The following is a 27,771-nucleotide window of genomic DNA, read 5'->3' as shown; positions in this document are numbered from 1 at the left end:
GCAACAAAGTTTTCCTACCCTTAAAATAACATTTTCAGAATCTGATCCCAGTTCTCTGAGGAAAGCTTCGCTCCTGATTTCTGCTCTCAGCTTGGACAGCTCTGCATCTGCTTGTTTCAAAGACCTCTGCAGTGATAGCTTTTCTCTGTTCCAATTTTCCTTCTCAGAGGCAACAAGGGTATCGATATTAACTCCAAGATCTGATGAGTGTCTAGAAGACTGAAGGGGAAAGAAATTGAATTTGAGCCACACAGTTTGGAAAAGCCTGAGCTATGTCATTCTAGTCATTGGTTTAGTTGAGAGTTCATTAAATTACTGAGAAAAAACTACTGACTGAAGGGATCTGAGGTCATACTGGCATCCTAACACCTCAGATACAGTGAATTTTGGAGCCTGTTCAACATCCTAGAAAAATATAGCCACTCCAAAAAATGTTAAAAAATAATCCCTCTTGTTGAACCATACCAGCCTCATGATCTTGAAGCTACCAGGATCTATTTGCTGCTCGTCTGGGTGAATAAATACAAACCAAAGAAAGAAGCATTTTGAATTCAGCAAGACAAAGGTGGTTAAAATCACAAAGTGTACATTAAACAGTGAGTCAGGATGTCTAGACCATAGGGCAAGAATATCTCACAGCCATTTACTCTGCAGGAAGAAAGTCAAGAAAGACAGATAGCTTGAGCATTAGGGTAATCTCACAGCATGTCACTTTCATGCCTATATATACTTCATGAATTAGTGCCACTAAAGACATACATAGTCTCCAGAAGTTTGTCTGTGCTGATATCTCCTCAGTTCTTCCTCCAGTTTCATAACAGCATTCCTCAAATTATTCTTTTCCTCACTCAGCCTGCTGACAAAGCCTGTCAGCTCAGCATTTTGTCGCAGCAGCCGTTCAGTCAATGAGCTAGACGGAGTTCCTGGTGGCAGCGTGAGCTTTAGCTAGAAGGAAAAAAGAAAACCAAACAATTTTCATTACATTTGTGTTGCCAACTTGGAAATAACTTTCGCTTGCAGTAAAAATCCTTTTGTGGATAATGGCAATAACTTTGTCATAACTTATACAGAGAAAACAGAAGTGTACATGAAATCGAGAGGTTAATGTGACTTTTTCTTCTATGCTCACCCTGTATGTAACAGCAGGATGTTTTCATGCAAGTTCAACTATTCCAACTGTAACAACATGCAAAGCTTTTTTTTTTCCCTTTTCTTTTTTTTTCTTTTTTTTTTTTTTTTAATTTTGCTTAGATTTATTTAACTTAAAGGAAGGAAAGACCCAAAGCTTTTTACAAATCGTGTTGAATACACTTGCTTAAAATGCAGGTAAGGACCCAGCCAAGCTGAGTTAATATCAAATATTGCTGAAATCTTTGTAACAGGTTACCTTGGTTCATGTTTTATACAAGTGCACACTGCTCAGTTTCTGACTGCCTTTCCTTTGGTAATTACAGGGCAATTAAAGTAAATGTGTTGTACCAACACAATATTGTAAATGTTGACGTTAATTTCAGAAAGTACTGAGAATAGCTTCCTCAGCAAAAGAAATATTGCTGAAAACGTATTTTAATAAAGAAAAGCTAGGAGATTCAAAAGAAAATTAGGAGATTCAAAAATTAGTAATTATAAAGGGAAAGTCTTAATTTGAAGTTTGAAGATTTGGTTTTAAGATAATTAAAATTAAAGAAAATAATAATAAAAGGAATAGGGGGAGGTTTACACTTCACCAGCTCCAAAGCAGCATACAGACTAGAGGAGATTTTCCGCCATGAATTACAGAGCTGGATAGCCACAGATTTAATTACTTGCTGCTTTCCACTCACATCTCATCATCCAAAATCTCCCACCGAAGTTGTAACATTGCACTCTCACCTCTTCCAGATAGGACAATCCAGGTAGTTTCTGCAGCTCTGAAATAACTTCTTCAATAGCATTCTGTATTGCAACGAAGTCTTGATCATCTGCTGTTTCAAACTGCAATCTGAAATTACATCGAGAGTTTCAGCAGCACGCATGGTCTAACAGCACAAAGCCGGACTAACGCAGCAGCCACACCGTGTGTCAGTAAGCACACACTGGACCTTTAGCAAATCCTGTCAGCAGAGTTACCAGAGAGATGTCAGCGTAATCAAATCATTCAGGGACCCTCAGGTATTTAAATTAAATTGGCTCAAATGCATAATGAATTTGCATTGCAGAATTTTACTAATTCTGAGAAGAGAATATTCTACATGAAGAACATTTAGAGATACAACTTATCTGTTGTATCCATTCGAGATAAATCTTAGGGTATTTTTAAGACATAATCCATTTCATTTTACCCAAATGTTTCAGAATAAATGTTTAATATTAAATCACCATCACAGCTACTGAAAAAAAAATAAAAATCTCCTACACTATTTTTTTTTCCGTAAGGAGACAGTATCCCAAGCAAATAAGAATTAAGATCCACTTCACTTGACTACAAAATATAACTGGGGGGGTGGGGGTGTGTGTGTGACATGACAACTAGGGAGATATATCCATAGCAGTGATTCCCATATTCTTCCCCTTACACAGTGATTTTTTAGTTACTGAATTGTTTTGAAACGATCTTTTGCCTACACCATAACCACATAAATCTCATCATTTTGCAGAGAAAGAAGACAATTTTGTTGGAACTTATAAAGGACCATGTTAAACATGAAAGAGTTAACAAAGCACTTGGCAATCTGATCCTGTCTTACATCAGCACATCAAGTAAAAATAAGCATATGCTATAAACATAGAAAAACAGAAAAATTAGTTAGGCTTATAGTATGTGAACTATGATTAAAACCTGATATATCAGCTTGCTGGCTGCTGTTAACAAACAAAAACAAATAGCTGAAGACTGGTCTAACCTGCTAGCAGCTTTTCGAGCCAACTTCTTCAGCTTTGGAGATGCATTTTGCAGCTTTTGTCTGACATTTTCCAGAATTTCGGTAGCTGCAGACAGGTCTCCTCCTCCTCCTCCTGTCAGCGTGGGGTAGGTTGATCCATTTGTCTCAGCTCCTTCCATTTTTTGCTGGAGAACCCAATTTCTCGTTCTCTCATTGGGTGTATCCCAAGTAGTCTGTACATAGATAAATACACATTTCAAATGCGTGTACAGTGCTTTAAAATAGAAATATTAAATCTGAAACACACTTATAATTAAAGAACACAAAATTCTGAGACTGAAAGGAGTGCAGTGTGACTACACTACTGCAGTGTATCTTTACAACTGTTTGTTGTGAAAGGTACAGTGTGATGCCTTTCCTGATTAAGATCTAGCAGTCACTGATCTAGAGTGTGAAGCCATTCAGTACACTCAGCTGGTAAGAAGCCACACAGCCTTTCATTTTTTTCCATCATCATTTCCTTTACCAATTGGGCCTGGAACTTGGGCAATGGTGCCCAGATGTTTTTGGGACCAATTCACAGTCAGAGAAATAGGACTGGAAATGCCCACTATGGTCACGAGTCACAGATATTTTACTACAGTGTGGTACCAATGAGAAAAACCAACAAACAAAACCCAGTCAGGGTTCTGCAGATGTCCCAGGAAGCAGCAGGAGATTCACTGTTTGATACTCCAGGCAGATCCTGGAAAGCAGATCACACTGAGGCAGGAAAAAGCCCCAGGAGCCACCGCCAACTTGATCCAAGGGAAAGTTGTTCCTTGACCACCCTGCTGGCAGTTACCTCTGAGCGGGACACAGCAACGTGTACGAACTGAGAGCGGCAGGAAGCCCGATGCTATCAGGGGTGTCAACACATTCAACATCCTGCCTCTAGCTGTGATAGTTTCCAGTGCTTCAGAAGAGTAAACGCAGTAGCCAAATGAGGTGAAGACAAAAACATCCTCCTTTCTCCGCAGAGAAACAGCTGCTTAAGGGGAAGCAGTGATTCCAGGGTGGGCAAACAACATGCTCAGCAAAGAGGCAAGTCTCCAGTCAACCACCTCCTTTGGGACTATCCACAGATCACTTACTGACCGTCACTTATCTCTTACAGGGAAGTTTCTTAAGTTTTAAAAGTCATTAAAAAACCATTATAGAACCGCCCAAACCTATTATGAGGAAGAAAATCTTACAGCCAGCAGTGGTTCCAACTTTCAGTCAACTAAAAATTAGGCTAAATTCTGAAAGTAGTTTTTCACCTTGATTTCTTGTTTCTGTTTTACTTGCTGACATATACATATTCATGCATAGGCTTGTTTGACTACATGCTCATTTAATTATTGCAATTGTTGGGAGATCACTTTTTGCTGTTTCAAAGACCACTTGTGGTTTATGAACTAAGGATTAAGAACACTGATCTGGTGCATTCCTGAGCTCATCCATGAGACTGGGTGGGGGAAATATTAGTCTTCTACTACACTAAAATACAAAGCATGTGTATACAGTCAGATGCGTTTCTCCTGCTCACCCTCCTCCTTACACATCTCTAGAGCTTCGTTCTCAGAGGACATGCGTGAACAGATTTACTATTCCAAACTAGACTGCTTTCCCTTTCTCTGATGCCTCTACTTTGGCATATGCAATCTGCAGGCTACTTTATAGATCAAAGGCACAGATAAACAAAACTAATTGAACAACAGAATTAAAAGCAAAATAGCACAGTTTGGTACCACACATCGCTCTCAGTGCTACTGTACCTCATTTTGATTGTGGCTTGGTGTTCTTTCAGTTTCCTTTTTTCCTTCACTCTCCTGCTTTTTGATCTGCAATTCTTGGATTACTTCCTGTAACTTCTTTGTCTCATTCTCTAATTTATAAATCTCTTGCTCCTTCTGTCCAAGTTGCCACTGAAGGTCTTCTACTTTGGACTCCAGTTCATGAAGTTTTTTCTGTGCTGCTATGTTAGCATCTTGTTCTGCTTGCAATGCTTTCCTCTGGATTTGCCTTTCTTTTTCCATTTGCTGACTCACTTGCACAGATTCTAGTTTGTACTTCTCCATCTCACTTACTAACTCCACTATACGGTCGTGCTTTTCATCCATTTGTTTTTGTAGTTCTTTAAGTAATTCCTCAGATGGATTAGGTGTTCCAGCTTGCCCCTTATCTTCAGCACTTTGAAGCTGAGCACATAGCTCTTTTTCCCTTTCCAGGGCACTGCTTATTTCAAGAGCTCGAACCTTCTCTGATTCAAGAAGCACCTGCAACTCAGAATTACGGCCTCGTTCACGTGACAGCTGGGCAGCACTGAGTGCTTCTTGGGATTCAATTTTCTGTTGCAGCTCACTTGACAGTTGTTTCTCTTGTTCCAAAAGTTTATTTAACTGCAAGTTCTTTTGTTTTTGATCTTCAAGTGAAAATTTTAAGTCCTTCCATAAGAAACAGAAGAAAAAAATATTAAATCAGTGTGTGAACCTTGCATTACCTTCTGCAAATTGCAAATATGCTAGCTCTGCACACTTTGTTTTTAATGGGTTTTGCAGTTCACAAATTAATGTCAATACTCTGAATATGCTTGATGTTAAAGATGTATTACAGGTGCCTTTACTCTAAAACCAGATCATCCTATAAAACAAGAAAATTTGTAATGCACCTTTTTATAAGATACAAGCAGCTATAGTTTAAGAAAGCTACAGTTTAAGCAGCTGAAGTTTAAGAAAACTAACTCATTTTACCTTCTAAAACTGTGACAGTGAATTTCCAAGTTAAGATTTCAAGATGCAAATAAATCTACGCTGTTGAAGTGACTGCTTTTTTGTCTTAATAATGTGTTAGGATACTTGCTCTCTCCCTCACTACATCAGATACTGCAGAAGTACCAAGGAACTTATCAGTGTATTTTCTCCTAAAGTAAACTCCCTAGTGTGGTTTTTATGAGGTGAGACTGCAGGCTTTTAAAACGGAGACAAACGACTGATTTCCTCAAATGACATTCTAAAATAACACTACTTATGCATTAGGTTGTGGGGGGTGCTACTTGTAGCCATGTGAGCAGTGTCCTGTCCCCTGGAATAGCTGAGGGCTATTATCAAGAGTAGAATATTTACAGATATAAAAGTCCTATTGATTTAAATGGCCTTTTACTTTCCTTTTTTTTTTTTTTTTTGCCACACGGCTTCTATACATCTTTCTTCAACTCTAAATGATACAATACTGTTGTTCAAGACCAGAACATGGAGTACACATTGGACTGAAATTTAAGTCAAGATTAAATGTTGACCAAAATAATATTTGTATGCTCCTTTTCCTTCCATAATCCCAAATGACCTGGAACATTTACCTCAAGCTCTTCTCTTCGTCTTTCCTCGCTGCGTTCCATTTTAGCTTTTTCTTTTTCCAAAGCCCACTGTAGCTCTCTTGATTTCTTCTGTTCGCCAGCCATTGTATCCTTGAGAATATCTAGCTCAGCTGCTTTTTCTTTAACTTCAGTCCTAAGAAAGAAATGGGCAATCTTTACATTAGACCATGGCTTTCATGCTACCACAGTAATAGCAGTTACTTGATACTTCATTTTATGAACTGAGAACACTGCTCATGTAGTAGTGTAAAAATGAAAAGCCTATTTAGAAAAACAAGCTAATTCAAACATCAAAAAGAGCTGCATGGCTCAAAAATGACAGAAAAAGTGTGTCCGTACTCCTAACTTTGTAGCTGCTGTTCTCCATGAATTGGTGGCTCAGAGGTAGCTAGTGTTCAACTTAATCCAACCATTGGCCAAAATTTGAAAGGATGCAAACCAACATCTTGCTGCCACATATCTCAAAGGATTTTTCTTTTTGGGGGTTGGGTGAATCTATGCCCCGAATTTGCACTTTTCTGCAAATTAGCAATTTTTTATTTTCAAAACAATAAAAAAAGGCAAAAGAACCTTGCTCCTGATGGCCAGTAAAGGTTAGAAGGCAATCTATAAGGCAACATAAATTTGAACTTTCTCTTAATTGGTTATTACTGACCTGAATGTTAAAATACTGTATACAGGCACACCAATGTACTGAAGACTTTAATAGTAATAGCTTTCCTGGGTGCCAAATATTTTGCCTGGTACCTCTGCTGTTGGCCATAACAAAGCAACATTTCAAGTCGTATGAATTTCATATTAAAGTACTTGCTAAGTCATCTCGACTCTGCAATTTTGTCTCCATGTTCCATTTTAGAAGCAAAAAAAAAACTTTAATAAATATGGTGCTATGGTGCACTTATTAGTTTGTATACAGCAGTCTAACGTGTCAAAATAATAAAAAAAATATTAAGAAGTCATTGAATCAAACTATGAATCAGATCATGTTAATCTATAGAATTTTTCTTCTTTGTCCAATGGAACAGAAGTCTATTTTCTGTTAGGCATGCTCTACAGAAAAACTGAGATGCAGTTACATTACATGAGATCAACTTCCTTAATAAAATCATTATTATGACTTGGGGTGACAACAGACAAATATCATCTTCACTGTCAGCACTGAAAGGCTGACACTGAAAGCCATACCTGATGGTTTCTAGGTCCTTGAAGTGCTTGTGCTGTGCTTTCAGGGTTGTTTCAAGCTCTAGTTTGGCTTGTGCAAGTTCATTCTTCAGCTCAGCACCCATCATTCTCTCTGAATTCAGCTGTTCCTGAAGCTCAGCTGCTCTGTCCTTCACACTCCGCAGCTCCACTTGCATTTCAAGTATTTGTGACTGCTTCTGCTGCATGTTATACTCCAGCATTTCTAATGGGAGCATCATTAACAAGGAAATCAGTCTAGTATCAAACACCACCACTCATTTGGGTCAAGATTCCCTTAGCACAAAGAACGACCACAAAGCTATCACTAGCAGTGATATTAAAAAAAATAAAATTCTTCAAATAGTGGGGTGAAAGGGGTGAATAGTGGGGTGAAAAAAACGTATCATTTCACTGGAATACATTTCATACTTTCCAAGAAATCACTTCAACTGTTAAACTTATTTAAAAACTGCATGCACAACCATATCACTATTTATTGTTTTGATTATGACCAACACAAAGTTAGGTATGTATGTATATTTTTGACCAAATATTTGTGACAGAACACTGAAAGCATTTTCAGACTAAGTTTAAAATATATTTGTTCTCTGAACATTTTGTTGCCCATTCTAACTGCTTCTGAATTTACTCATTATCATTGACTATCCGACTTTCATAATTTCTAAGCTGTTGAACCTAAACACTGAAGCACAGAAAATAACTTTAAAATACAAACTCGATTTTTATAGCAATTGAAATTACTTCATGTCACTTTTAATTTGATACAAGTCCTAACAACACACACTATATTTTATTTTTTGAAGATTACTCCGATTAGACTGAAAAAGATGAGAAGTAAGCATACTCAGAATATAAGTTGAGCATCAAAATCAGAGAGCAAAAATGTCAACAGTTCTCCACCTTAAACTATATGAGCACTGGCAAGGAAACATGTAGAAATCGACATAAATTACCATATAAATCACCTTGGCTTTTTGAATCAATTTCTTGTTCTCTCTTAGGATTACTTTTCATAGTGTTCATCTGAGCATGCAATACTTGAATCTCCATTAGCAAACTTCTTCTGTCGGCATGCTGAAGACAGTCCATTGCTGCTCTCTGATTAGTAGCCTAGGAGGATTGAAAACATACTTGAAAGTAGAACTCCAGATTTTGTTAGAATATCTATGGTGTGGGTATAAAATTTAATGATATATTCACAGTGCATATATATTCAAAACATTTTCAATTAAGTCATGATTAACACAGTATTACAACACTAGAAAGAATTATCTTTTGAAAATTATTTATTTATTTATTACTCTTCTAGGCATCAAAATAATAGAATCAGAAGAGCTATCAGTTTTTTGGCAAATTATGATTTTCCTCACTAATCCTTCCATGTCCCAAAGAAGGTAAACGACCTCTCTCCGCCCCACAGCAACCTTATATCTTACTCTTCTTATAACTTTCCTCATATATATAAGCTACCTTTTCTCTCACACAGTATAACATAATTAATTTAATGAAATCACGTTCAGGACAACTATTTTTAATTCAAATTTATCTGTGAAGGTTGTACTTTTTTCTATAGCTTGTGTATCCAAAAACTTTTCTTTGTAAAGAATTCTCTTCTTTCTACAAGACATACTTTTTTTCACCCATTTGATGTCACAGCTACTATTATACATATATTTTTCAGTGATATATACATTAAAAATTCAAGAACTAACAGACATAAACAAATCTTAACATAAAAATACTTTAGTCACCTGCTCTTGTAGTCTGTGCTCTAACTGATTCATCAATATCACTGTATCTCTTGTGCCCGCAAGTTCCGCAAGTTCAGTTTGAAACACAGCAAGAAGAACATTCTGTTCCCTCACAAAAACCTGTTGAATGGCACGCAGGAGTTCTCCTCGCCAGTCTGAGTCGCCTTCAGGAGATTCTAAACTTGCATAAATCTACAACAGAATATAATGCCAATTTAAGCATTTAGCAGAACTGAAAGATTACACCAGGAACAGATGTTATCATTTATGCAAAGTGTGCATTTTCAGTGGAATATTGAGCATCTCTTACATATCTTTCATTCATACAAATGGATACATTTATTGCTCACATTGATTTCTTCTGCATGCACAAATGCTCAACTTCATGAAAATTGTACCTGCATTTTAGGTGGGAATACTTTAGTTTTTATAAATGAAAACTTAGCCCCATATATTTATTATACATGTTATTGTATCACACTATCCCACTATCATTTTAATTTTCGTAATGTTGCATGTATGTACCTTCTGTTTCTAGACTCTTACAGAGCTATATGGTAGTGGGCAGATACTGTGTATGAATATTTAATTTTATAATAATTTCAAGTTAACCTCTGCAGTGCAATCCCTCCCCCCCCCCCATTTGCATGTTGAAGAAAATGCAGAAGAGATGCAAGCTACCAACATATAACCAAAAGTCTACAGGTTTGCAAGTCCCAATAAGTCTTAACTGATTACTGATTACTGATTAATATTAAATTTTGGTTTATATTTTAAGCAATTACCTTTTTTTTCCTCTTTTCTCTCACTACAGTATCGTTTTAATAGTTACTGGAAACATGCTTTCAAAATAGAATTATTTTTAAAAGGTAGTTCTATACAGTCAAAAGCGATCAATGCACAGAAGAACAAATGCAAACTGTAATTAAAGGTGTATCTTATTAACAGAAAGTGCAACATGCAGTTTCACTGCATATTTCTGAAATCTTGCCTTGTAGTAATGTATTTACAGTGTTTAAAGCTGAATTATCAATGTGCTTTACATAAGGTTCCTATAAATTATTTTTGATTTAGAAAGCCTCATGATATTGTTTGTACCTCAGTGTCTCTATGAAGTTGCATTTTTGAAATCAGGTCTTTCAAAGATGAAATTGTGCTTAGAAAAGCTTTCCTTTCTTCAAGCCAAGAATCTGGTCCTTGCTTAAGAGGTGACATCTCTCTTTCACCATATGGAAATTCAGTGAGAGACAGCACCTGTACACCTTCATGATGGACTGCTCTCAGCAAACCCTACAATAAATACGAAAAGAAATAGGTGGTGTCAATTTTAACAATAATGGTATTTCATACGTATTGGAATACCAGTACTTTCTGTATTGATCTGTATAAGGAAACTACTTATGTTTCCTCATATCAATAACAGAAATCTCACTCAGTTCTACATTAGTCAAGCAGTGGAACAAAGTTCTGTATAGCTTCCAGGCAACTTTCCAATTCATTTTTTGACATTACCATTAAGCTAGGTATTTGTTGAAAAAGGATCACCTTTTTGTCTCCCCCCAATATAATTAAAAGCACGATATCCTTATTGTTTATAATACACAAATTAATTTTCTTTCGTAATATAGATATTATTCTACACCTATAATTATAGAACCTATATAATTGTGTAATAGATTATCACGGCGTTATTGTTAATACATAAGAAATACAACAAATTATAATAAGAGTTAAATTTTTCATATCTTCATAACTGAGAACAAGTCTACAGCTACCGCTCATGTTTAACAATCTAACATGAAATTCTGAGAAAGATTCCATGTTAAATGAAATGGTATATCACTGTGTATCAAATGAAATGTGTATTACTTCTAAACATTTTTAAATGTATTTAAATAGCAAACACTTTACAAATCATCTAAAAGGCTCGCTACTCAATAATCAAGCAGTAACTAAGCTTAGCTTTTTGTACTATCACTCTTGTTCCACAGTGAAAATGATCAGCTCTATTTTACCTGAATTTTTTGAGGAAGTAAATCTGCTGAAGTTTCACCTTCATCTATTCCTTCTGATATTGTGTCAGATCCCTGGGTCTGAGCAAGATACATTCCTTGACTCCAGTCTGAACTGGAGTCTAAAATAAAAGGAGAGAAAAACATTAAAGCAGGACTACTGTGAAACTTTGAAGAACAGACATCAAAAAAATATTTTTTTTCATTTTGTTATAACAGGAGGTTGCATGTCACCACAGTCAATTCTAAGCCTGAAGACTACCTGTTTCATAGTTTTTCTTTTTCAGTTTCAAAGCAGTGACAGCAAAAAAAAAACACAAAACAACAAACCAAACAACAAACAAAAGCCTAAAAACCCCTCCAAAACATGAAACTTTAAAATCCTAGTTTACTTTTAAAAGAAAACAACTTATTTGCACAAATGCATCTGCTATATGACCCTTCTTAATATGCTTAGTCTTTGCCTATTAAAAGGATCGTATTAATAATTTCTACTGTTGACTGACAGCCAGTACTTGTCATCATCTCTCATTGCCAGGGAGTTGTAGCTTTGAATTCATCAAGACACGATGAAGCTATGCTGAAGAGATGCTGCAAAACGTAAGAATATAGAAACTCCAACTGGAAGAAAAAAATTAGCATCTGATACCTTGACTCAACACATCTCCAATCGGGTCAATTGTGTCACTTTTGTTCTGTAACAGTTGAATAAGAAATGGTATGCTCTGATTTTTTTTTTTTTTTTTAAGTGTGATAGTGTTCTGCTTTGATATGGAGAGTAGTTTCTTTTGTTCCTTACAACACAAACTCTTCAACAGTAAACTTACTACTAAAAAAGAAAATTTAATTTACAGTAGTGACCATCTGAAATCTAAAAAAAACGAGCTTCTTACCACTAGAACCTCCATCTCTAGCTTGATATGGTGGAGAATGCACTAATCCAGAAATTGGGATACCCTATATTTAGAAAAGAGAACAGTCAAATCTTGAATCACCCTACACCCACTCCCAGTAAGGGTGCTAATTCTCAGGAGCATGGAATTACATGAGTGTTTCTTTTTAGTTTCCCGTGCAACAAAAGTAATCAATATGGAGACTAGAAAGATGGTGTTCAATAGTGTGACCTACACTTGTCCCTGATTCACAGAGCAGGCCACGTTCAAGACAGTAGCACACAGAATCATCTGATAGTCAAGCAGATTCCCAAACTTAAGTTGTTGAGGAAGTGGTTCAAAATCTCTCCCTAAGCTGTGGAAACATCAGAACACTTAAAGCCTTTATATTAATGAGGATTAATGGTGGTTCACACTTAGACTTAAAATGGGAATTTCTGTAGCAGGAGCAAAAGCAGAAAACAAGGTAGTTCAATGAACATAAAATAGGATACACACCTCTTTAGCGCGCAGAGTCTCTATGACTTCCTTTAAAGCATTACATTCATCAGTTAATACTTGGACTGCAACAAACTTGTCTCTTTTTAATGCTTCAGATTCAGAGATATGCCTTGTCTCCATGTCCATGATTTCAGCAGCATGGAGTTCTTGCATTTGGTCAATTTTTTCATTAAATTCTCTTATGATCTCTGCAATCTCTTCTGAAGAGCATCCACTTTGCAAGTCAATTTGAATTTCTGCATTTTTAACAAGCGTTGGTGAAGTTTCAATATAGCTGTTCATCTCCACGTTCTTGTCTGTCTGTGAAGATGCGCTTTTGCTAATCTGAGTAGACCCACTCAACAAATCACACATTATTTCTGCATCTTTTTTGCTTTCAGTTTTTGCCATTTCCTTGTCCTTTCTCACATAATTTGCAAGCTTCTCTTCTACTTGAACTAGCTTCTCTTTGACTTTGCACAGATCTTCCTGAAGATGTACCAGACTTGCTTCTTTTACCTGTAAATATGGAGAATCTGAATTGCAGTCATGAAATACCCAGAAATATGCAAAATCTAAACAATTGTGAAATCTATACAAATTGCAACTCAGTTTAGTACTATTTTGAAGTGGCTATGACACACGGTAACAAATCTCATCTCTGAGAAATACAGCTCTAGGTCCTCTGTTGCATTATAGTGGCCTGTAAAACTCTCTACCTTGGCATTAAATGTTGCTTAGGTCTACAGCATCAGCTCTATTCCACTGACAGGAGGTACTGAGTAATCATTTTTCTTAGTGGCATGCTCAGCTAAAGATTTAAGAAAATCCAGCAAGCATAAACGCTATTATAAATCCTGTATAATCATTTGCTTTAAATACATTATAGAACAATCTGGTTCTTACAGATAGTTGTTGTTGAAGTTTTTCTGCCTCTTCTCTGTAACTGCTCAGTTCTTCCTTAGCAGCAGCTGCCTCTTCTTTAACTTTCTCTAGTTCAAGTTCATTACTAAGTACATTTTCTTTCTGACTTTCCATGAGGTTTTCTCCTATCTACATGGTAGGACAAGATATGGAAAATGGTTAAAAAAGAAATATCTTACAAAGAAGCACTGATCACTTTCACATTGATTTACTAAAGCCACAAATGAAAACACCCTTAGGGAAAACAAATGTATGTTACTTAGCTTAACACATCCTCTAAAAATTAATACCGAAAGATCATTTTCCTAGTTTAACTCCCACAAACTGGTTATATGTGGGAGAAAAAAAACCATCTTCTTACAGCTTACTGCAAGCAGAAATGGGCTAGACCATCCAGAAAGCATGGGGAGGAAGGTCAACAGCCATGGGAAATGATGTCTGATAATATTATTGAATTGAGAAGTACGACATTCATTCAATCTGCATTTTGATGAAAGGTCTTTGAACCCTTCCTGGTCCAGCACTGGCTTTCATGATCTCTTTGAACTTAGGAGTTTCATCAACCAAGCCCATGTTTTTTTTAATTAAAAGCTGCTATCAGGCACAGACAACTGTGAAAGTTTTAAATTCAGAAGCAACATAACCTGTAGTGAACGGAAATCAGGACGAATGTACATTGGTAAAACCTACCAATGGGAAATATATTTGGAATCAAGGCAGGAAAGCAAGCAAAAGTAAACCAGAATTAAAGTGTACATAAACAAAAATGTTCAGACAAATTGCCATCACTCCCTTATCCATTCTGAACCTTCTCCTAGAAGGTTTTTATCATTTTGATTTTTGTCTCTCTACCTCCTTACCATAATTCATTCCATTATATGTCAATTGAAAGTAAGAATACAAAAACACATGATCAAAATTCAAAATCAATTAATGAAAAATGGAAATTGATAATAGAGTTCACTTAAAATAGCATCTTTTTCTTCTTTGCAACCCCTTTGCAACCCCTTCTTTGCAATAACAGAGAAATGAAGATCTACCCCACATAGCAGAAAACTATTGCTAGTTTCATTAAGATGTTTTTCATTCATTATAGTTCATACAGAAAAACTGATTTTAGTGAAAACAAGACAAAAGAAAATTGCTTATAATTACCAGATTTATCTGTGTTCCTTCTTGCTTAATGTATTTCTGAATCTCTCTTCTGTGTTTCTCTTGAACCTCTTCTAGTAATTGCTGAAGCTCTAATAGTCTTTCTTCTTTCAATTTAGCTTCCTTTTGTGAAATTTTTACATTTTCTTTTTCTAGCTCCAAGTTATGATTTACCTTTGCCAGCTGGTCCTCCATCTCACTAAGCTTCTGTGTTAATAGTGATAATTTTGATTCCATCTCATTTTCAGTTATACTACTCAAACCCTCCGTTCGGGGATTCTTGCTTGCTTCCTTGACATGTTTTGAAGCTTCCTGAATTTCCTGCATGAATTTCCCTTGCTCTTGAACTGCATTTAGCTGAACCTGACTCACAAGAGCAGCTGCAACTTTTTCCACTAGTGTTTTCTCTAGTTCTACTATCTTATCTTTAAGTGCTTCTCTTTCAGCTCTGCCTTGCTCTTTCAGGTCTTTTATTTTACTGTAGGATTGGCACAGTTCTGAATCTTTTTCCTTAATGCATGCCTGAAGCTGCTGCAGTTGTACCTCCATCTTGCTAATGGTGACCCTTGTATTTTCATCTGAAGACCTGAGCTGGGTTTGATCTGGCAATTCTATCATCTCACTTGAGCCTTCATCCACTTTCTCAGTTTTCCCATTGCTCCTGTCTTCTGTTTTTTCCTTGTCACTTTTCATCAGTGCACATTTATACTTCTCTGTTACTCCTTCATGTTCTTTTTTTAACATGTTTATTTCTTGCTTTAGCTGGTTCATTTCTAACTTAGTTTCCTCAAGCTCATTCTTTGTTCGAGATGCCTCTACAGTAATATTTTCTACTTGCTTCTCCAAAGCTTCTTTTTCTGCTATAACTGTTTCAAGTGTATGTTTCAGACTGTCAGCATCCTCATGAAAAGCAGCACTGTCTGCAGGTATTTTTTGTTCAATGTTTGCCAGTTCCTGCTGAAGCTTGTCAATTACATCGTTCAGCTGCTCTATTTCCTCATCATTTTTTTTCTTTACACGTTCTTGATCACTTTTCAGACATTCTACCTGGGCTTCAAGCTCCCGTATATGCTCATTTTGCTCTTCAAGAACCTGAAAAAATAAAGAATAAAAATATTAGTAATGGGTAATTATTAAACTTTCTGTAAAATCCAGTTCCAGAACTTCACGGCAACAGTTTAATCACAATTTGCAATGTCTTGTAAAAGAAAGTATGTCACCACTGAACTTCGTGACGAGATGTCTCTTGTAAAGCTCTATGAGAATCAAGATATCTTCACACAGGATTAATAAAGTAGCCTGTGAACTCTATATGTAGGTGTGAAAGTATCAAATGAAGTGAAAGCATTCATAATACTCAGAGGTATGCTGAATACAACTGGTTATCAGATTCCAATAGAATAAGTTTTGCAAAATTCGTTAAAAAATCTGCTTATTAAATTGCAGTGGGAGTAACATCTCATTAGAGCGTAGAAGAATACTGAAAAATCATTTAGAATGTCATAATAAAGACAGACCAGATTACAAGTAGCAAGAATCTAAGAAATTAAGTGGATATATTAAGAGAATGTCTAGGTATCTGAAATGAACAGTGCTTATACACTGGAAAGGAAAAAAGCAGAAGGAACAGTGTCAAGAATATTCTGAAAGGGAGAGTATAGAATGAAATCACTTATGATACCTCATGGTACCTAAAATAGCTAAGAACAGTGAAAGGTTTTTTTTTTTTTTTTACAGATATTATGAAGGAAAAAAAAAGATGACAACTAAATTTATTACTAAAATAGCTGTGCTTTTCCCTTTATCTCTCAGCATTTCATTAGGTTTAGTTAGTTATGTAATAAAGTGACTTTGTAATAGTTATAATGTGTTTAAGAATAAATGAAAAAAACAACCACATAAAACAGAAGGACTAATTTGCAAACCAAGAATGTATTTTTAAAAATCCAGAGACTGAAGGAAGCTCAAAACCACTAAAGAAAATGTGAACAAGGCATTGGTTTTCAGAAGAAAAGAGCAGTGATCCTGCTGACTGCAATCCAGTGAGTGTAACAGTTTCTGTTCTTCATAACATAATGGTGTAAAGGGCCACATAAGGCAAATACAGCAATTAAAAGAAAAGCACTTTGTGGCATGAAGATATATACAGGATTAGGAAAGGGATTAATTAAGGATGATCTAGTCCTTTTTTAATGCTGATATCATAATCAAGCCAACAGTAATTATTTAATGTCCTGGAAAATAGGACTGAGTAAGAAGATGAAATTAAGAAAATGGAACTTCACACTACAGGAAGAGAACCAATCATTAAAATGAATTATAGCTAAATCCTGGGCATTTTCCTCTAGACAAGGAACGTAATGGTCATTGTATAAAGCAGAATCATTCTAGATTCTTGAAACATGATCTTTCCTAAATTCAATTCAAAGTTTTGTCATTATTCACTGAGGTTCATTACAAGTAAAAATAGCACAGGAAAAACGTGGTGAAATTATCCAGCTCAGTCAGAGCTCTATTCACTAAGACACATTGAATTCCCTGAAAATGTTCTGGTAAACATTCAGCTACTGAGGGGTAGCAGAACTTTGATTCTTATCTTACTTTATAATATGGGCATTGGAAAAAAAGCCTGGGGACTAAAAAAAATTAATGTTTAAAATGGTAAGAATGCAAAATTTTTCCACTGAAGAGAGCCAATATTTTTTCTACAAAACTTGAGATTGGAGGCCTGTTTCTGCTATCACTTATATCAACACAAAATATGCAGTATATCCATTAAAATCAAATGCATTAAATCTGTATAAAATAGAAGCAAGCCATTAGAAGATGAAGCTTATTTTTATAAAAATATATAATTGAAAAAGTAAGAAAAATACAGGTGTTAAGCCTTAGTAAATAAGCTAAGAATGAATCTGTTTCTTTCTTGCTCTTATTTATTTATTTATTTATTTTAAATAGAGCACAGCACACTGTTTGCACATCCACCACATTTCAAACTGGATTGGATGTATGTCATCATACATTGGTATGACATCAAAGTATTTACATAAACTTACAAAAATAAACTGCTAAAAACATCTGTAAGTACAGGTCCAGCAGGTGTCACTGAAACATAACACTGTGAGTAAGTCATTGCAGGGAAGATGATACAATGAATGATGAAATTCAGTTCAGCTACCTACATATTACTATGTTCAGAAGTATTAGAAGAATAAAGAATGAAGAATTTAAGACAGAAATTGAAGGAGAAATAAGGGAGAAAAATAAAGAGAAAGCAAGTAAAAAGTATCCATAGTAAAAAAAATGAGACAGAAGAGGAAAAAGAGAATAGCATTAAAGCACTTTTGGATACTGAAGCATTCTCATTTTTATATTAAAGCAGCAACAGAAGATACTGTGATTGATGGAGGGGAGGGAGATTTATTGTTAATATTAAAGCTAGCAACGTAACATGGGACTCTGAAAAAAGATTTCAAAAGTATGTACTTTGTTGTCAGTTGTGCCTTCAAGTTGCTGTTGCAGTTTTGCAATTTGTTCATGAAGATGATCTATTTCCTGCTCCTTTTCTTGCATGATGTGAGTGAGTCTCCCAGCCACTAAATGATGGTCCTTTATGGTGGCATCCTCAGATTTCTGCATAGCTAGTCCCAGTATTTCCATTTCATCCTACCAAAAACCAAACCAAAATAAAACAAAAACAACCCCAAACCATTTATAGCTGTACATAACATTTTCTGCATATTCTAGTATGAGTAAGGTACAGGACGAACAAACTGCATGGAATGAGAATTAATTATGAGTTTTTTAGTATTTTGCAAGCTGAACTGCAAAATGCTCAAGAACAAGAAAATACAGTATCTTTGCATTTTCTAATAATTTGTTTCTGGGGAGAAAAGAATATAAAGCCGTAGGCTTCCCTGTTACACTATTACCTTAAACAATTTGTTTTCTTGTTCAAGTTCTTGCAAGTGTGTAGTGGATTCCTTTCGCTGAATTTCTAGTTGCATGTGCAATTGCTGAACTTCTTCATTTTTATTTTCTAGCTCCTCTCGAAACTGCTCCAGTTGTTCTTCAAGGTTTGTGACCTGTTTCCAAAACAAATGGTAAAAAAGGAATAGACAGCCATACCAAAAATTAAATGCCATAATTTTCACGTGTAATGTTAACTGTAAACCAGTGTGGTAGGGAGAAACAATAGAATGTGTACTCAGTGACATTCTGAGTCTTTAAACTGAATGAAATTTTAAACCCATTAAAAATCAGCTGAAATTACTATGAACTCTTTCTTCACTGGGCCGCATTTTGATTCCAGAAACACCCTCTGCTTAGATAACTCATAAGCATTAACAGAGATGATAACAATTATCATGGCTCAGAAGAGGAATTTTGAAGAGGCGTTTTATCTGTTTAAAAATTTATCTGTATAGTTCTCTATACTCAACAGAAAGCAAAAACTATCAGTCAAAAATATCAGACTGATATTATCACAGGAAACGTGGAACATTGCACAGATATCTTACCTCCTTTTCCTTTCTGTCCACAGCTTCTCGTTCAGCTTGTAGTTGTATTTCAAGAGGTAATTCTCCCTTTACTATGATGGTGCCAAATTGTTTCCTTTCCTCCACCTTTAAAAATAAATCAAATTTAGTAACGTTACTTGCTTAATAATAAACAAATCAAAAGGATTTGTTTATTATTGTTCTTGAAAAAAAAAAAGGAGTAAACACATGGTAATTTTAGACCAAGAAATACCTTTTGCAAGTTGTCTGCACTGATAATTAAGGCTTGTTCCAGTTCTCTTATTCTGCATTCTAATTTCTCAATTTCTTCATTTCGTTCTTGCACATCTCGCTGAAGTTGCTCTTTAGAAAGCAAAAGCTCACTGCATTTGTCTGTTTTTTCTTTTAGATGGTTGGTTAACTGTTCAACCTAATGACAATATGGCAAGAAGATAAATATATTGTAGTAGATTAGGAGGGTTTGCTAGCAATACTAACAGCACTCATTTTTTATCGAGGAAAAAAAATCCTTTTTTTTAATGTAATGAAAATCCTCCTGTTTAGGTGAAACAGAATGCACAATCAGGATATTGTAGTGCTATATCCAACAAATACATTTTCAAAGAAGTCACATGTTCTGCGCTATACCACCTGCTCTCTAGATCTGTGTCTTTCCAATGCCTTCATGCCATCTAGTCATTACAAGACAAAATAGTATGGCATCCTTATGCAGTGCACTATCAAGATATTTCTAACATCTAACATCTTATGCACATAAGTCTATAGGGCCCAATGTGATTCATCCCAGGGTACTCGAAGAGCTGGCTGATGTCATTGCAAGACATTTCTCAATTATTTTTCTGTGGTCTTGGGAATCTGGAGAAGTCCCAGTCAACTAGAAGCTGGCAAATATGTTGTCCCACTTTTCAAGCAGGGTAAGAAAGAAGACCCTAGTAACTACAGGTCAGTCAGTCTCGCTTCAATGCCTAGTAAAATTATGGAGATTATTCTGGGAGTTACTGAAAAACACTCGAAAGACAATGCAGTCACTGATCATAACCTATGTGGGTTCATGAGGGCAAACTCCTGTTTAACTAACTTAATTTGCTTTTGTGACAAGGTTACCCACCTAGTTGACCAAGAAAACCAGCAGGCATGATCTTTTTGGATTTCAGCACAGCTTTTGATACTATTTCTCACAGTATCCTTCTGGACAAAATGTCCAGCATACAGCTATATAAATACCTAATATGATGGGTGAACAATATGCTGATGGGTTGGGCTCAAAGGGTTATAGTAAATGGGGTTACATCATGCTGGCAGCCAATCATTAGTAGGGTTCCCCAGGGCTCCGTTTTAGGGACAGTTCTCTTTTATGTTTTTATAAATGGTCTGGATGCAAGACTCAAATGCACGCTAATTAAGTTTGCAGATGATACTAAATAAGGAGATGTCATCAAATCTCTCAAGGGCAGAGAGAGGCCTTGCAGAGAGAGCTTGACAAATTAAAGGGCTGGGCAATCACCAATTGTATGAAATTTAAAAAAAGCAAGTGCCAGATTCCATAGGTGGGCCTGGGTAATCCTAAATGCACAGACTGGAGGAGGAGAGGCTGGAGAAGCAGCCCCATGGAAAGGGATCTGGGGGTTCTGTTTGATGGGAAGTTGAATATGAGGCAGCAGTGTGCCCTGGCAGCAAAGACGGCCAACTGTACCCTGGGTGCATCAGGCACAGCACGGCTAGCTGGTCGAGGGAGGGGACTGTCCTGCTCTGTTCTGTGCTGGTGCAGCCTCACCATGAGCACTGTGTGCAGTCTTGGGCACCACAATATGAGAAGGACATAAAACTATTAGAGAGTGTCCAAAGGAGGGCTGCAGAGATGGTGAAGGGTCTGGAGGGGAAGATGTATGAGCAGCGGCTGAGGTCCCTTGGTTTGTTCAGCCCAGCGCAGAGCAGGCTGAGGGGAGGCCTCATGGCGGCCTGCAGCTCCCTCACGAGGGGAGCGGAGGGGCAGGCGCTGAGCTCTGCTCTCTGGGGACAGCGACAGGACCCGAGGGGACGGCATGGAGCTGGGACAGGGGAGGGTCAGGCTGGGTGTGAGGGAAAGATTCTGCACCCAGAGGGTGGTCGGGCACGGGGACAGGCTCCCTAGGGAAGCAGTTACAGCACCGAGCCTGCAAGAGTTCAAGAAGCGTTTGGACAGCGCTCTCAGCTATTTGGTTTGGTTTTGGGTGGTCCTGTGTGGAACCAGGAGTTGGACTTAATGATCCTTGTGGATCCTTTCTAATTCAGGATATTCTGTGATTTTATGATTCTATGATCTAAGGATGGAATATCCTGAACCCTAAGGTGAAGATGTTGTTTACTACTTCGAGGAGTATCATAGTATTAAAAAATCCATGACAAAATGATTTGAAATAAGGAGTTGGTTAGTGACATAGATACATGTTACAGCTCACTGGGTCCTTAATATTGAAGAGGATTGCTATACTTTAGTCTGAAGGAAAAAGACATTTTGTTTTCCTGCTGGGTTTGTTAAATAGGACCGAACAGATGTGATGGATTATATCATTTCACTTTATACAGGAGACAAAGCATCCAAAGAACGCACCCTAAATCTCAGTAGATCATGCTTGTGGCTCAGAAACAATGTATTTAAGTGTAACTGAAGTTGCAGAGATAGGAACTTGCAGCATAGCTGGGGAGTTTCAAGTGTGCACAGAGAGCACTACTACATCTCATGTGCTTCAACCTTGGTAATTCAATTCCTTCAGCCATGCACCTGTGCTATGAAAAATGTTGTCACAAAACAATTTAAGAACATGTTAAATTGCTAAAGTAGTCCTGACTGTTTCTGCAGGCTTTTGAAAACAGAATAAACTTTCTAAATTAAGATATATAAAAGATATGAAGTCTCCATATGTCTATTATTAAAAACAAACAATCCCAATAAATCCCAAAACAGGTTCAGCCCTGTCCTCCAGCACTTTCATCTTTACGGATATACTTTCCTGACTTATAAATGGATGCAGATTAGGTACACCATAAAATAGGTTACAGTCATAGAATCATAAAGTCATTTAGGTTGGAAAAGACCCTCAAGATCATCAAGTGCAACCGGTAACCTAGCACTGCCAAATCCACCCCTAAGCACCACATCCACACATCTTTTGAATACCTCTGGAAATGGTGACCCAACCACCTCCCCAGATAGCCTGCTCCAATGCCCCACATCCCCTTCAGCAGAGAATTCCTTCCTAATATTCAACTTAAACCTCACCTGGTGCAACTTGACGCCATTTCCTCTTGTCCTACAAACAGCCAGTTGTCATTTTGTCATATACATTCACTGAGTATAAGTCATAAAGTGTCTTACCTCCCTACTTTGATGTTCATTGACAGGCTGACTCCTTTGTGGAACCTTCAGCTGTTGTTCCAGCTTCTGTATCTCTTGCTGGAACACATCTCTCTCATGTTCTCTGTCAACAGCTTGCTCCTGAAAGTTAAGGAATCATGTGGACACACCATTTGATTTTAAAATCTATCTAAACTAAGTATATTATTACTTCTTACTTCTGTTAAGATGAGGCTGGAAACAGTATGCCAATGTTTTTGATGTAGCAGAACCTCATGCAACTATGATTTTAAAAAGTTCTTTAAGACTTCATAATTCATACCTCAAAAATGAAGACAGCATAGGTACAGCCAGTATTATTTCACAAAAGCGACAGTCTTTGTTTCTTCTGTGCCAGGTACACCACACAAATAAGCCATTATTTAATGATTTTTCTGACTTAATGTTTGTCTTTGATACATGTAGCATAAATGTAAATTACGAATAGGAATTAATTCTATATTAATATTGATGAAAAGCCAACAGGAAAAAAAAACAACAAACACTGAAACAAACAAAACAAAAACGCTAAGATTATAAATATTTATAAATTGTTTGAATTTTGCATTTCAGTTTCTCTTCTGACCAATTTCGGTTGCTATATCCTACTCTGACATTTGTGGAATATTTTTATTTAGGAAATAATACACAAGTGGTAGCATCCAGTGAAGGATCCCCTTAGAAGTCTGTCTGGTTTTACAAAGTGACATTATCAGATGCATTAAAGTAAACTGGCTGAAGTATCTGATAAAAAGAGGAATGCTTCTGCCAAGCAACAAAACATTTTGCAGAAATCCAGCAAACTGGAATAAAACATCAGCCTTGACAAGTTGCAGATTTTAAGTTAAAAAATAATTAAAATCATCTGCTGTTTCAGGGTAAACAGAAGAATTCTAATTCTGCTATTAAAAAAATGACTACTCCTCTTAGTAGTTCCTAATTCTCCAGTTCATGTTATTGATAATCCTCCAAAATACTGAGTTTATGAATATGATGCTTGTAGTAAGAATTTTAAATTCTGAATCTTGTCTTATTATGAAACACTTGTTTCAGTGTAAAAAAAAGCCTTGTACCTGAAGAAAATGAAATAAGGCAAACACAATTGTACTAAGAAGTATCTGGAGAAGATCTTTTCTTTAATACTGCTTAGTAATAGTGCAGAGGTAGTGTTACAGTGTTTATTGAGTATGAAATTATTCCACCTTACTAGTTACTAAAGAGTTGACTGAGAAGGCACAGAAATAATAGTATAAGACACTTAGTAGGAAAAAATGGGAAAAGGAGGAGGCAGGATGATGTGGTTTGCTGAAAAATAGGTAGTGTTTAGAACAGAATTGCTGAGACAGGCTGTAGGCAAGAAGAAACACTGTACATTAAAGAGGCAATTGCCACTGTAAATATGGACTGGCTGGGAGGTGTAGCTTAATAACTACAGAGAGATTCTTAGAAAAGAAATGAAAGTAGTCTATAAAAGAAATTTGGAAAAATTACACTTTCATTTTCCAAGCACAACTGAAGCTGACTACTTAATTCCAAAAGACCTCACCGAAATTCCCAACTGTTATAAAACATGGAAATTCCACAAAGATTGTTACAAATGAAATCACAAAAATGTATTTTTCCTCATTAATTCCAGAAGTTTCTCATTATTTTAAACAAAATTTAGGAAGCCTGCTACTTTTTACTTAAAAATGCAGAACAGTCCTAAGCAAACATCTCAGTCAAACTTTTAGCTTTTAAACCATGTTACATTCTTGGACTGCAACCTATAGTTCTGTTACCATCACGTGTTTCTAGGTGTTTGCTCAAAGTCTGAAAATATGAGCATTTGCTGCTGAAGCAAACCTCAGCATGTGCCCACCCACCTTCAAGAAACAAGCCTTCTACCATACTTACATCAAGAAATTTTCTTGTTTTCTCAAGTTGCTTCTCCAAAGCCTGGTTTTGCTGCCTTAAGTCCATTAGTTCTGCATTTTTTTCTTGCTCTAGCTCGATAAAACGGTTCACTTGCTCTTCCAAGTCTATTTCCAAGACTTTCACTTGCTTCTGAAGGTCATCGTACTCTTTTTCAGCTTGACGCTGTACTTCGATTTTTTCTTTCATTAGCTTTTCTGTTTCCTCCAGTAATTCTGGTTATAATAAAATCATCATACACTACCTTTAGACACGAATAGTTAAAGTTATGAAGAAAAACCACTCCCCAAGGTTGTATGTATCCATGCTGTAGTCTGCAGAAGGACATGAACTGGTTTGGGTTTTTACTATTTTTTTTTTTTTATTATTTTTTAAGAAAATGTATTTTCTTCTGAGAAATAATCAAGAGAATCACTACAGCAAATTCATACCAGAAGTACTATCCTTTAGATAGTCTTCAGAGAACCGCTAGTGAAGTGGTATCAGATCATTCCCCCATTCAAGTTCCATATAAATTAAAAAGTCCTTGCATAAGTGGCACAGAAAATAAAAATGCATTGATTTAAACTACAGCTAATCAGCAAAAGGGTTAACAATAATGTACAGGAAACCCAATCCTCTTCTCTTCATTATCATGATTAAAATCAATCCCCTCCCACTCCTTGTCATTTAATGTGGTGCATATAAATAATTTGAAGAAAATTCTGAAACACTTAGCAAGGTTGCCAGGCAGAGGGGGAAATTACTGACCCATAACTGGACCTTTGTAAAGTCAATGACTGCATGCACAATTTTGATTCCTCATGAAAGTGCCGGCACATATATAGTAAAGCCCCAAACCACTCTATTAAGATTCTTAAGCCACAGCCCATTGAATACATGTTAACTAACCGTTAAGGCATCCCTTGAGGTAAAATCCAAACTGTAAAGTGCAATTACATTTGGAGAATCTTTAAACCACGATTGATAATTAGACAGAATACAATTTACTTTCACTAGAAGAAAACCCTTTAGACACCATCATCTTACATCATATTTAACCAATTCTCTTTTTTGGGTAACTATTATATGTCAATATAACACAGCGTTTAGTTATCATAATGAATGACTTCACTATATTTGGAAATAAAAAAAAAAACATACAAAAATATCCCTGCAATACCACCTAAGTATATGTAATTCATAGGTGAATAAGATGATGGTTATTCATGAATTTGCTTATTATGCTTAGAAATTGTAGAAATGTTGTTAGCGAAACATAAAATTGAGTATGAAATACAACATCAAAGCTGCAGGCCAGTAAGAATTACAAGTAATGTCAGTAAGCCAAAAGCCCAATAATCCTGATTAACAATGTCAGTACGTTTAAATCTTCCACCCAGTTACAGATTGGCCATGCAACATACAAACACACCTGCTTGGGAAGCTGCATCGACTGCAGCATCTACTAGGCCTAGGAGAATAGAGAGAGAGAGAGAGAAAACAAAAAAAGAAGCAAAGTAATTCACATGCCAGCTATAGTTTTCTTGTGGTGCAACAACGTAAGAGAAAATGAAGCCAAAGAAAGTGTGGCATTTAATGACAAAGTTGTTGAGATAACTTAGGGAATGTGGTAGGTTATTCTGGTATGCATGATATAAGTACCTAAACATACATTTATAGACTTGTTTACAGTTGTTATACATTATAGTAACTTTAAAATACTTAGAAATATAAAGCATAAAACTTAACTGGAGTTATATGCAAGGATCATCTTTCCTATAAAGTAGCAATCAACTGGCTGTTCTTAAAATTGCACTATTACACAAAATGCATACAGTTGCAAAAACAATTTACCAAACCAGCAACATTATAAATCACCACAAACTTTTAAACATAAAATAAAATGCTAACTTAATGTAAGCACTGCAATCCTCAAAAGAGCAGTACTTAAACACCATTGTCCTAATTTTCTTCCTCTCTCAAATATTAACTTATTAGTTTAAGGAAGAATTAAAGGACACATTTACTTCATCAAAGCAAATACTTTTATTCCTGAGTAAGCAGTTAGTTAGGTGAAACTGACATAATACTTATCTGAAACTCCCACCATCACTTTTTTTTTTTTTTTAATTTCTGTATTTTACTTTCTGGAGAATTGAGTAAGCAACTTTCATTAGTGGTAACAGCCTTTCCTTATTATGCAACTCCTATGCCACTCTTATTCAACAGAGAAATTTGTTAAAAAAGCACATCTACAGTGCCTAAAGTAAGTATGGACATCACGTTCAATCATATTCAAGTAGGTAAACTTGCTTGTGTCTCTAGAAGTCTGTTTGGAAACTATTTAGATGAGTATTTTTGTACACAGGTGTCAGCTTTGAGATACTGCATCTCCAGCAATAATATAAATAAAAGCAAATTTTCATAGGTATCAAGTTTTTGCTGACTTCAAGAGCAACTGTGATTGCTCAGCCCTTCTGAAAATTCAGTCTTTTTTTGTTCAAATATCAAGAAAAAGTTATCTTGCTAGTGTTCGGCACCAGGTATGAAAATATCATATTTTGTCACTTCGCATTTTTATTAATGATTAAACAGAGAAAAGAAATCTAAACAATTTCACCAAGATTACTTATTGTCTTATTTCAAAATATAAGAAAATCTCATAGAAAGACTGTGAGAAATACGTACGCTGCTCTACTGGCCCCGCATCTGCTCTCATGGCATCCTTCTGTCTGGCAAGTAATTCCTTTTCTTCCTGGATCTGCTGCTGCTCAGCCTCTAACTCCTGCAATTTGTTACCTGTACGGAGTAGTTCTTGCTCAAGATGGTCAATTACATCTATTTTTTCCTGGAGCTGTTTTTCCAGAAATGCTTTTTCATCTGCATAACCATCAATGAGGCCTGTAGAACATCAATTTTTGGGTAGATTTAATAAGAATTTGAACTTTTTGCACGGTCAAGTCACGACAGTAATCTCATGTGAATGCACATACACATTGGATACTCAGCACTTGAGAAATTCTGCTCCTGTTTTCTTAGCTGATGAACAAACAATAAAAATAATAGCACATGGCAAAATATAAAAATTGGAAAATAGTGAAAGAGTGTACATAGGAATCTGAAGAGGAGCTCTGGTTTAGCTTGATGAATGATATTAAGGCAGTAAGAAATGGCACCACATTGGAATGATACAGAGTGAGCACAAAGCTAAATTCTTAGGAAAAAAAACAAGCAAACAAACAAAAACCAACAAACCAAAACAAAACTAAATTTCCTTGAGGGCTGTATAAACTAACCTAAGATACTATA

The 27,771-nt window shown here is 36.1% G+C and overlaps 1 protein-coding gene across 12 annotated transcripts in view; it reads right to left on the bottom strand.

The window, feature by feature from the left end:
• Window positions 1–27,771, bottom strand: part of AKAP9 (A-kinase anchoring protein 9) — a 109,785-nt gene that overhangs the window by 5,021 nt on the left and 76,993 nt on the right. For 7 of the 12 annotated variants that reach the window (XM_066991700.1, XM_066991702.1, XM_048077500.2 and 4 more), the window contains 23 exons: window positions 27,151–27,363; window positions 25,895–25,933; window positions 24,463–24,695; window positions 22,549–22,668; window positions 19,426–19,602; window positions 19,194–19,298; window positions 18,606–18,758; window positions 18,160–18,339; window positions 14,677–15,765; window positions 13,504–13,650; window positions 12,616–13,116; window positions 12,118–12,181; window positions 11,228–11,346; window positions 10,311–10,502; window positions 9,213–9,404; window positions 8,415–8,571; window positions 7,444–7,663; window positions 6,241–6,391; window positions 4,661–5,329; window positions 2,883–3,094; window positions 1,873–1,981; window positions 760–945; window positions 19–219 (listed from right to left, as the gene is read on the bottom strand). In XM_066991700.1, the coding sequence (XP_066847801.1) occupies window positions 19–219; window positions 760–945; window positions 1,873–1,981; window positions 2,883–3,094; window positions 4,661–5,329; window positions 6,241–6,391; window positions 7,444–7,663; window positions 8,415–8,571; window positions 9,213–9,404; window positions 10,311–10,502; window positions 11,228–11,346; window positions 12,118–12,181; window positions 12,616–13,116; window positions 13,504–13,650; window positions 14,677–15,765; window positions 18,160–18,339; window positions 18,606–18,758; window positions 19,194–19,298; window positions 19,426–19,602; window positions 22,549–22,668; window positions 24,463–24,695; window positions 25,895–25,933; window positions 27,151–27,363 (5,429 nt within the window). The remainder of the gene's footprint in view (window positions 1–18; window positions 220–759; window positions 946–1,872; window positions 1,982–2,882; window positions 3,095–4,660; window positions 5,330–6,240; window positions 6,392–7,443; window positions 7,664–8,414; window positions 8,572–9,212; window positions 9,405–10,310; window positions 10,503–11,227; window positions 11,347–12,117; window positions 12,182–12,615; window positions 13,117–13,503; window positions 13,651–14,676; window positions 15,766–18,159; window positions 18,340–18,605; window positions 18,759–19,193; window positions 19,299–19,425; window positions 19,603–22,548; window positions 22,669–24,462; window positions 24,696–25,894; window positions 25,934–27,150; window positions 27,364–27,771) is intronic. The other 5 variants (XM_048077504.2, XM_066991705.1, XM_048077501.2 and 2 more) reach the window with 4 other exon arrangements.

Source organism: Anser cygnoides, chromosome 2 (genome assembly GCF_040182565.1).
Source record: "Anser cygnoides isolate HZ-2024a breed goose chromosome 2, Taihu_goose_T2T_genome, whole genome shotgun sequence".
NCBI lineage: Eukaryota > Metazoa > Chordata > Aves > Anseriformes > Anatidae > Anser > Anser cygnoides.
Note: the sequence above shows the minus strand (reverse complement) of the source record. Positions and strands in the feature narration are given on the sequence as shown.